This window comes from Myotis myotis, unplaced genomic scaffold (genome assembly GCF_014108235.1).
Source record: "Myotis myotis isolate mMyoMyo1 unplaced genomic scaffold, mMyoMyo1.p scaffold_m19_p_1, whole genome shotgun sequence".
Lineage (NCBI taxonomy): Eukaryota > Metazoa > Chordata > Mammalia > Chiroptera > Vespertilionidae > Myotis > Myotis myotis.
Genome location: NW_023416313.1, coordinates 105554349 through 105564915, shown reverse-complemented (window position 1 = coordinate 105564915; position 10567 = coordinate 105554349). Strand labels below are relative to the sequence as shown.

The following is a 10567-nucleotide window of genomic DNA, read 5'->3' as shown; positions in this document are numbered from 1 at the left end:
ATCAAGTCAAAGATTTGAAATACGAAGAAACAAAAAACACCCAACCGGAAAAGCAAAATGAAAAAAGAATCGAAAAATATGAAGATAGTGTAAGGAGCCTCTGGGACAGCTTCAAGCGTACCAACATCCGAATTATAGGGGTACCAGAAGAAGAGAGAGAGCAAGATATTGAAAACCTATTTGAAGAAATAATGACAGAAAACTTCCCCCACCTGGTGGAAGAAATAGACTTACAAGTCCAGGAAGTGCAGAGAACCCCAAACAAAAGGAACCCAAAGAGGACCACACCAAGACACATCATAATTAAAATGCCAAGAGCAAAAGACAAAGAGAGAATCCTAAAAGCAGCAAGAGAAAGAAACTCAGTTACCTACAAGGGAATACCCATATGACTGTCAGCTGATTTCTCAACAGAAACTATGCAGGCCAGAAGGGAGTGGCAAGAAATATTCAAAGTGATGAATACCAAGAACCTACAACCAAGACTACTTTATCCAGCAAAACTATCATTCAGAAGTGAAGGCCAGATAAAGAGCTTCACAGATAAGAAAAAGCTAAAGGAGTTCATCACCACCGAACCAGTATTATATGAAATGCTGAAAGGTATCCTTTAAGAAGAGGAAGAAGAAGAAAAAGGTAAAGATACAAATTATGAACAACAAATACACATCTATTAACAAGTGAATCTAAAAATCAAGGGAATAAATAACCTGATGAACAGTATGAACTGGTTATTGTAATAGAATCAGGGACATAGAAAGGGAATGGACTATTCTTGGGGGGGGGGGGAGAGGTGTGGGGTGAGGGAAGAGATTGGACAATAATCGTGCACCTATGGATGAGGACAGTGGGTGGGAAGTGAGGGCGGAGGGTGGGGTGGGAACTGGGTGGAGGGGAGTTATGGTGGGAAAAAAGAGTAACTAATGTAATAATCTGAACAATAAAGATTTAATTAAAAAAAAGAAACAGAAAAAAAGAAAGAAAGATCAAGCTTTTCATTCTTTCCTGGATGAAAAAAATATAGATATTAAAGAATAGGAAATTGCTAATTTAACTAAATTAGAAATTCAGTTAAATGTCTCTGGAAAATTTGGTAAAATTTTATTTAAGTTGTGGCAGCAAAATTAGTCTGATACATGCAGTTATATTAACTCAATTATCATAATCCCTTTTTGACACTTATTTCTTGTTATAAATGGGCCCAAAATAGACACTGAAGATACTAAATAAAATGTCAGAAACTTGAGTATAAAATACACATGCAATATTTTACAGATGCAATTGCAAGGAATACTAGACACAAAGAGGATGATAAATAATCTAGTTTTCAAACTGTATCAGATACTATTAAAACCTATGTCAATTCAATTATAAATGACTATTTGAAAGATATAACACAATGAAGTAGAATAGACAAAAATGAGAGCAGAAGTAGTTGAGATAAAAGACAAGCAGTCAGGGAGCGGGCAATGGGGGGATAAGGACACATATGTAATACCTTAATCAATATAGAAAGGGGAAAAAAGACAAGCAGTCAGAATTTTTTGAAACAATGGTTCCTTCGATCTAATAATTTTCCTCCAATGATGACACTGAACAAATATTCACTGATCCCTTCCAAGAGACAGAGAGTGTTTTAGGGGCTGGGTCAAAAAATGTGGAAAGTCCTCATTTATTTGGCTAAGATAACCTAGCTATAGTTATGACTAATGTGTATCAAATAAAGGGAATTATTCAATGATACTTTTATATTTCCTAGAGGCAATACAGCATTAACATTTTTTAAATCCTCAGGATAGGACATGTTTATTGATTTTTTTTTTCTTGAACAGAGAGAGAGAGAGAGAAAGAAAGAACATTGATGTAAGAGAAAAACATTGATCGGTTGCCAACCAAATGCCCCTGCCTGGGTATCAAATCCATACCTAGGTATGTGCCTTCACCAGAAATCAAACCTTCCATCTTTTTGGTATACAGCACAATGCTCCAACCAACTGAGCCACCATTTAAAAAAAATATTTTCAGGTTAATGAAGTCATAATGATTGTTTAAATATGTTTATTACCTTTTCTCTTTTGATTATACTATATTTTCAAAGTCTATTTTCTCCTCTTGAACTTTCTTTAGACTAAAGGAATATGTTTTTGTACATCTTTTGACCAATGTTCATCTTTCTAGTAAAATTTTTGCCACATATAAGTTAAAGTTTTATTTATATTCCAAATAGAATATAGTGCCATTTGCAGTTTGCTAAATGGGGTTTCTGTTTTTCAAAGCTTCAATTTAAATTTTTAATTTTCATTGGGGAATTCATTTCTATGTGGTTAAGCAGAATATGTAGTGATTACATTAAAATACATTATTTTTTCACTTGATTTATCTTTAGACACAACATTATTTATTTGGCAAACTTTGAAACTATTTTCTGAAATAGTTGAAAACAAAAATATCTAGCATGGCATACTATATATATATATATATACACACACACATATATATATATATATATATATATATATATATATATATATCACAATGGAGTAGAAGAATATTTATCTATCTATCTATCTATCTATCTATAGATATATATAGATATATATTCTTGTGTTGCTGAATGTTAAAGACATAAGAAAGGCGTTTACAAGGATATGGTCCTCAGAACTCAAATTTTTCAAACAATATTAACTTTCAAACCACAAAATCATACATTGATTGAATATTGTCAAATATCTGTTAGTTGTTTTCTCCAACAATTGAAAATAACCTGCAGCATCGTGAATTCTGCAATTTAACTGTCTTTGATAGTAGGATGAAAAGAACAGAATTGAAAGTTCAAAAGCATCAATTTTAGTTATTAGACAGCAGCATTACTAGAGTTTACTTATGTTCCCATGATAGACAGATTCTTTTTCAACTTGATGTTTCAAAAGTAGATCTCTCACTTGCAGCCATTTCCCATGAGTGTTTACCAAGTTAAAAAGTGCTGGGAATACCATAGATGGAACATTGTAGTGAGAATTGCCTATGATGTCATAGACACTTGAGGAAAACTTCTAGAAGTGAAATTTAGTCACAGTAGAGACTAAATAAGAAAGATGCTTACTGAGTAAGGTGGGGTCCAAAAAGTGTAATGCAGAATTCGGTAATTTATAAATTACTTTTTTTTCTGAAAGAGCTCAACCGAATAACACTTAATGAAGGAAAGTAAAGGCTTAACTTAACCATTTGGTACATTGTGATTCCTGCTGTTAGTAAATTTCAAATTCAGCAGTTTTAAATATGGAAGGAAGTGATGAACCTGATCAGCCTATCTCAGCAGGGAGGCAAGAAATTCGAAAGAAAAGAAGACCTAGCCAACCAATGGTAGACAAATCCCAACAGACTGACATATCAGAGATAAAATGTCTCTTGCCTATACCACAACCCTGTGGCCCCAAAGCTAACCTTAATATTAGTAATATTCCTGAAAGCAGAGTCAACTATGAGTCTCTTAGATTATCTTCTCAGCTTCAGCAAACTTGGACAAAGAGAAAGCGTGGGCAAGATAAGGTTGATAAATGTTTGCAGACAGACATTATTCCTGAAGAGATAAAGGAACCCAAGCCAGGTGATGCCACAGTGGTACCTAAAGAAAAACCAGCGGCTGTTGGAGAAGCAGCTGCTGAGTTTCCAGAGAGTGTTCATGGAGCAGAAATTCCATCAAGCAAACACTCAGGTCAACAAAAATTAGATGGATCTGATCAAACCACTCATACTGGAGATGAAGACAAAGAACAGAAGAGCTTTGGTGAAACGAAAATAGTTACTGGCAGGCCAAGTAGTTCTTTTTCAAAGTCAAATGATGCTGTGCAGAAACGTAAATCCTCAGGGAAGACTTTAATTACTGAGCATCCTGAATTTCAACCTGCAACAAGTAGCAATGAGGAAATTAGGAAGAAAAGTACCAACAGATCTTCATTTAGTCAACAGATCAAAGAAGACACTCCAATACTTTTATATGAGCATGACTATGTAGTTGAAGTAAGGCCTGCAACAGTAGAAAAGATCTCTGCTGAAGTGCAATCTCCACCAGCTGAGGAGGCCGCTGCAGAAGAGGCCCCAGTGAAAATTGAGTCTCCACGAGCTGAGAGGGCCCCTGCAGAAAAGGCCCCAGTGAAAGTTAAGTCTCCACCAACTGAGAAGTTTCCTGCAGAAGAGACCCCAGTGAAAGTTAAATCTCCACCAGCTGAGAAGGTTCCTGCAGAAGAGGCACCAGTGAAAATTAAGTCTCCACCAGCTGAGAAGGTCCCTGCAGAAGAGGCCCCAGTGAAAGTTAAGTCTCCACCAGCTGAGAAGGTCTCTGCAGAAGAGGCCCCAGTGAAAGTTAAGTCTCCATCAGCTGAGAAGGCCTCTGCAGAAGAGGCCAAAGTGAAAGTTAAGTCTCCACCAGTTGAGAAGGTCTCTGCGGAAGAGGCCCCAGTGAAAGTTAAGTCTCCACCAGCTGAGAAGGTTCCTGCAGAAGAGGCACCAGTGAAAATTAAGTCTCCACCAGCTGAGAAGGTCCCTGCAGAAGAGGCCCCAGTGAAAGTTAAGTCTCCACCAGGTGAGAAGGTCTCTGCAGAAGAGGCCCCAGTGAAAGTTAAGTCTCCACCAGCTGAGAAGGTCTCTGCAAAAGAGGCCCCAGTGAAAGTTAAGTCTCCACCAGCTGAGAAGGCCTCTGCAGAAGAGGCCAAAGTGAAAGTTAAGTCTCCACCAGTTGAGAAGGTCTCTGCAGAAGAGGCCCCAGTGAAAGTTAAGTCTCCACCAGCTGAGAAGGTCTCTGCAGAAGAGGCCAAAGTGAAAGTTAAGTCTCCACCTACTGAGAAGGTGTCTGCAGAAGAGGGCCCAGTGAAAGTTAAGTCTCCACCAGCTGAGAAGGTCTCTGCAGAAGAGGCCCCAGTGAAAGTTAAGTCTCCACCAGCTGAGAAGGTCTCTGCGGAAGAGGCCCCAGTGAAAGTTAAGTCTCCACCAGGTGAGAAGGTCTCTGCAGAAGAGGCCCCAGTGAAAGTTAAGTCTCCACCAGCTGAGAAGGCCTCTGCAGAAGAGGCCCCAGTGAAAGTTAAGTCTCCACCAGCTGAGAAGGTCTCTGCAGAAGAGGCCCCAGTGAAAGTTAAGTCTCCACCAGCTGAGAAGGTCTCCGCAGAAGAGGCCCCAGTGAAAGATAAGTCTCCACCAGCTGAGAAGGTCTCTGCAGAAGAGGCCCCAGTGAAAGTTAAGTCTCCACCAGCTGAGAAGGTCTCTGCGGAAGAGGCCAAAGTGAAAGTTAAGTCTCCAACAGTTGAGAAGGTCTCTGCAGAAGAGGCCCCAGTGAAAGTTAAGTCTCCACCAGCAGAGAAGGTCTCTGCGGAAGAGGCCCCAGTGAAAGTTAAGTCTCCACCAGCAGAGAAGGTCTCTGCGGAAGAGGCCCCAGTGAAAGTTAAGTCTCCACCAGCAGAGAAGGTCTCTGCGGAAGAGGCCCCAGTGAAAGTTAAGTCTCCACCAGCTGAGAAGGTCTCTGCAGAAGAGGCCCCAGTGAAAGTTAAGTCTCCACCAGCTGAGAAGGTCTCCGCAGAAGAGGCCCCAGTGAAAGTTAAGTCTCCACCAGCTGAGAAGGTCTCTGCAGAAGAGGCCCCAGTGAAAGTTAAGTCTCCACCAGCAGAGAAGGTCTCTGCGGAAGAGGCCCCAGTGAAAGTTAAGTCTCCACCAGCAGAGAAGGTCTCTGCGGAAGAGGCCCCAGTGAAAGTGAAGTCTCCACCAGCTGAGAAGGTCTCAGCAGAAGAGGCCCCAGTGAAAGTTAAGTCTCCACCAGCTGAGAAGGTCTCTGAGGAAGAGGCCCCAGTGAAAGTTAAGTCTCCACCAGCTGAGAAGGTCTCTGAGGAAGAGGCCCCAGTGAAAGTTAAGTCTCCACCAGCTGAGAAGGTCTCTGCAGAAGAGGCACCAGAAGAGGCCTCAGTGAAAGTTAAGTCTCCACCAGCTGAGAAGGCCTCTGCAGAAGATGCCCCGGTGAAAGTTAAGTCTCCACCAGCTGAGGTGGCCTCTGTGGAAGAGGCCCCAGTGAAAGTTAAGTCTCCACCAGCTGAGAAGGCCTCTGCAGAAGAGGCCCCAGTGAAAGTTAAGTCTCCACCAGCTGAGAAGGCCTCTGCAGAAGAGGCCCCAGTGAAAGTTAAGTCTCCACCAGCTGAGGCAGCCTCTGCAGAAGAGGCCCCAGTGAAAGTTAAGTCTCCACCAGGTGAGAAGGCCTCTGCAGAAGAGGCCCCAGTGAAAGTTAAGTCTCCACCAGCTGAGAAGGTCTCTGCAGAAGAGGCCCCAGTGAAAGTTAAGTCTCCACCAGCTGAGAAGGTCTCTGCAGAAGAGGCACCAGAAGAGGCCCCGGTGAAAGTTAAGTCTCCACCAGCTGAGGTGGCCTCTGCGGAAGAGGCCCCAGTGAAAGTTAAGTCTCCACCAGCTGAGGCAGCCTCTGCAGAAGAGGCCCCAGTGAAAGTTAAGTCTCCACCAGCTGAGGCAGCCTCTGCGGAAGAGGCCCCAGTGAAAGTTAAGTCTCCACCAGGTGAGAAGGTCTCTGCAGAAGAGGCCCCAGTGAAAGTTAAGTCTCCACCAGCTGAGAAGGTCCCTGCAGAAGAGGCCCCAGTGAAAGTTAAGTCTCCACCAGGTGAGAAGGCCTCTGCAGAAGAGTCCCCAGTGAAAGTTAAGTCTCCACCAGGTGAGAAGGTCTCTGCAGAAGAGGCCCCAGTGAAAGTTAAGTCTCCACCAGCTGAGGTGGCCTCTGTAGAAGAGGCCCCAGTGAAAGTTAAGTCTCCACCAGCTGAGAAGGCCTCTGCGGAAGAGGCCCCAGTGAAAGTTAAGTCTCCACCAGCTGAGGCGGCCTCTGCAGAAGAGCCCCCAGTGAAAATTAAGTCTCCACCAGCTGAGAAAGTCTCTGCAGAAGAGGCCCCAGTGAAAGTTAAGTCTCCACCAGCTGAGGCAGCCTCTGCGGAAGAGGCCCCAGTGAAAGTTAAGTCTCCACCAGGTGAGAAGGTCTCTGCAGAAGAGGCCCCAGTGAAAGTTAAGTCTCCACCAGCTGAGAAGGTCTCTGCAGAAGAGGCCAAAGTGAAAGTTAAGTCTCCACCTACTGAGAAGGTCTCTGCAGAAGAGGCCCCAGTGAAAGTTAAGTCTCCACCAGCTGAGGCAGCCTCTGTGGAAGAGGCCCCAGTGAAAGTTAAGTCTCCACCAGGTGAGAAGGCCTCTGCGGAAGAGGCCCCAGTGAAAGTTAAGTCTCCACCAGCTGAGGCAGCCTCTGCAGAAGAGGCCCCAGTGAAAGTTAAGTCTCCACCAGCTGAGGCAGCCTCTGCGGAAGAGGCCCCAGTGAAAGTTAAGTCTCCACCAGCTGAGGTGGCCTCTGCAGAAGAGGCCCCAGTGAAAGTGAAGTCTCCATCAGCTGAAGCGGCCTCTGTAGAAGAGGCCCCAGTGAAAGTTAAGTCTCCACCAGCTGAGGCAGCCTCTGCAGAAGAGGCCCCAGTGAAAGTTAAGTCTCCACCAGTTGAGAAGGTCTCTGCAGAAGAGCCCCCAGTGAAAGTTAAGTCTCCACCAGCTGAGAGGGCCTCTGCAGAAGAGGCCAAAGTGAAAGTTAAGTCTCCACCAGGTGAGAAGGCCTCTGCGGAAGAGGCCCCAGTGAAAGTTAAGTCTCCACCAACAGAGAAGGCTTCTGCAGAAGAGGCCCCAGTGAAAGTTAAGTCTCCACCAGCTGAGGTGGCCTCTGCGGAAGAGGCTCCAGTGAAAGTTAAGTCTCCACCAGCTGAGTCAGCCTCTGCGGAAGAGGCACCAGTGAAAGTTAAGTTTCCACCAGCTGAGGCAGCCTCTGCAGAAGAGGCCGCAGTGAAAGTTAAGTCTCCACCAGCTGAGAAGGTCTCTGCAGAAGAGGCCCCATTGAAAGTTAAGTCTCCACCAGCTGAAGCGGCCTCTGTAGAAGAGGCCCTTGTGAAAGTTAAGTCTCCATCAGCTGAGGCGGCCTCTGCAGAAGAGGCCCCAGTGAAAGTTAAGTCTCCACCAGGTGAGAAGGTCCCTGCAGAAGAGGCTCCAGAGAAAATTAAGTCTCCTTCAGCTGAGGCGGCCTCTGCAGAAGAGGCCCCAGTGAAAGTTAAGTCTCCACCAGGTGAGAAGGTCCCTGCAGAAGAGGCTCCAGAGAAAATTAAGTCTCCATCAGCTGAGGCGGCCTCTGCAGAAGAGGCCCCAGTGAAAGTTAAGTCTCCACCAGCTGAGAAGGTCCCTGCACAAGAGTCTCCAGATAAAGTTAAGTCTCCACCAGCTGAGGCGGCCTCTGCAGAAGAGCCCCCAGTGAATGTTAAGTCTCCACCTACTGAGAAAGTCCCTGCAGAAGAGGCCCCAGTGAAAGTTAAGTCTCCACCAGCTGAGGCGGCCTCTGCAGAAGAGGTCCCAGGGAAAGTTCAATCTCCACCAGCTGAGAAGGTCCCTGCAGAAGAGGCCCCAGTGAAAGTTAAGTCTCCACCAGCTGAAGTGGCCTCTGCAGAAGAGGTTCCAGTGAAAATTAAGTCTCTATCAGCTGAGCACGCCCCAACTGAAAAGATCGCTGCTGAACTTCATCGTCCACCAACTGAAGAAACGACTTCAGAAATGGTCTCTGTTGCTACAAAACTTTCATCTTCTGAAGAGGCCAATATTTCAAATATCTCTTCAAAACACTCCATTGATGAAGTTCAGTCTCCACCATCTACAACACCTTCTGCAGATGAGGCTCTGGTAGAGAGTGTATCTACTGAATTTCAATCTTCCATAACAATAGATGTTCCGGAATTAGTAACTTTAAAAGACAATCCAAAATTTGAAGGGCCTTTTCCATTGCCTGTTGTTCCTGAATAGGTTTCTACTATTGAAATATAGAGTGTCAACCATATAGAACTAAAGGAGCGGCCTCTTCCACAGCTATAGTGAAATCTTAACTAAGCTAGCTATCAGAGGCTAGGGGGTTCTGGAACTACATACTTTAAAAGATGGTAGTCATTTGGAAGGTGGTTTGTGAACAGGGAAATGAAAGGAAACCCCAAGATGTGGCCTGCAGGTTGGAAAATGAATAATAAAAATGACTGGTTTAAAATTACTTGTTATTTTCATTCAATCCAGAGTGTATAGTATATACTTATTTTGATGTAAAATAAGTGTGTGATTGAAATAATTACTCAAAATATCCTATTTAAACTAAACCCTGTTGACAAGGGTAAAGTATACAGACATATATATTTTCTCTATATGTAGCTTGTAGTGAAAAAGGCATTTTCTTTTCTTCAGTTCTCTTATCTACTTTAAATTCCTTGAGTTTGAGTCACATATTGACAGTTATGTGGTATTTTCTTTTCCTTAGTATAATTCATTATATCCTTTATTCTCTTTCCAATTGATACCTTCTGAGACAAACATGTCTATCCTGTTTCCACTCCTATCTTCTTGTATATTTTACATTTCAATGTCTAGATACGGAAATTTATTTATTTGGAAATAATCTTCATTTCAATCAAGATAACCATAGATGAAGTATTTAAAAAGCAGTATAAGCATTAAGAAAAATATACTTAGATTGCCTTGAGGCCATATTCTTATTTAGTTTTAAATTCACTTCAGGTTACAATGCGGTGAGACCTTTAGAAGCTTGGCTTGTATTTTTTTGCACTCTGATCTTGTGGCAAAGGGAAACTTAGAATAAAATTGAATTACTATAGTATAAGTTATTAACATTTTAAAAGAGTAATTATGAATTATTTTGTCTATTATTAAATGACATCTTCATTTCTATGATTATGACAACTTTTCAGAGAAAATTTTGTCTAGCTACAATGTTCTGGTTACACTGTTCTGAAATGATGAAATGATTCTCATAAATATTTCAATTTGGTAAGTGTATTTCTTTGTTTAGTGACAACTCTAGATTGATAATTTGATGATTATAAACCTTGTTAAGCTTTGATGCCTTATAATTATTAAATTTTTTTCACCTTCTTCATTACCTCTATAGCCAAGAACATGTGATATTTTAAAGTAAAATTTTCAGAATTTATAAAATTTGTAAGCACAGTTGTCCCTTGGTATACATGGGAGATTGGTTCAAGCACCCTCTACAGGTAACAAAATCTGAGAATTGATAAGTCCCTTATGCAAAATGATATAGTAAAAAGTATACAGCTGATTGAAAATACTGTTTTTGATCATGGTTGGTTAAATTTGTAGATGCAAAACCAACAGACACAGAGGATTGAATACATGTTGTACTTTTTAAAAAATTGTGACCAGATTTGAGACTGAGAAATATTATTCTAGACTTGAATGAGGGTTGTTTTTCTGATATATCAAGTCCTTTTTATTTTATTATTTTTTGAGATATTTTAAATCCAGTTAAATTTATTTTTCTATATTTTAAAATGATTTTAAAAATAATTTTAGATATTGTATTATGGCTTTCTGTTCTGTTTTAAAAAATTTTTTTGGATTTGATTTTTTTTACCTTCCAGTGTTATTAAGATATAATTAACTTATTCTGTAAATTTAAGATGTACAATGTGATGATTTGCTATATGTAACATTGTAA

The 10567-nt window shown here is 41.8% G+C and overlaps 1 protein-coding gene across 1 annotated transcript; it reads left to right on the top strand.

The window, feature by feature from the left end:
- The first annotated feature begins 3279 nt into the window (after positions 1 to 3279).
- On the top strand, positions 3280 to 8850 carry FSCB (fibrous sheath CABYR binding protein). The gene is made up of 4 exons (XM_036331405.1): positions 3280 to 4539; positions 5254 to 5478; positions 5662 to 6051; positions 7912 to 8850. Exons 1-4 carry the CDS (start codon positions 3280 to 3282, stop codon positions 8848 to 8850), a joined length of 2814 nt encoding a protein of 937 aa, XP_036187298.1.
- The last annotated feature ends 1717 nt before the right edge of the window (positions 8851 to 10567 follow it).

What these genes read in the sequence shown, in the direction of transcription:
- FSCB (XM_036331405.1), top strand. Translation starts at nt 3,280, where the DNA reads ATGGAAGGAAGTGATGAACCTGATCAGCCTATCTCAGCAGGGAGGCAA. An exon ending in AGTCTCCACCAGCTGAGAAG is followed by an intron (nt 4,540 to 5,253) that starts GTCCCTGCAGAA and finishes CCAGCTGAGAAG; the next exon opens with GTCTCTGCGGAAGAGGCCAA. An exon ending in CCTCTGTGGAAGAGGCCCCA is followed by an intron (nt 6,052 to 7,911) that starts GTGAAAGTTAAG and finishes TTGAAAGTTAAG; the next exon opens with TCTCCACCAGCTGAAGCGGC.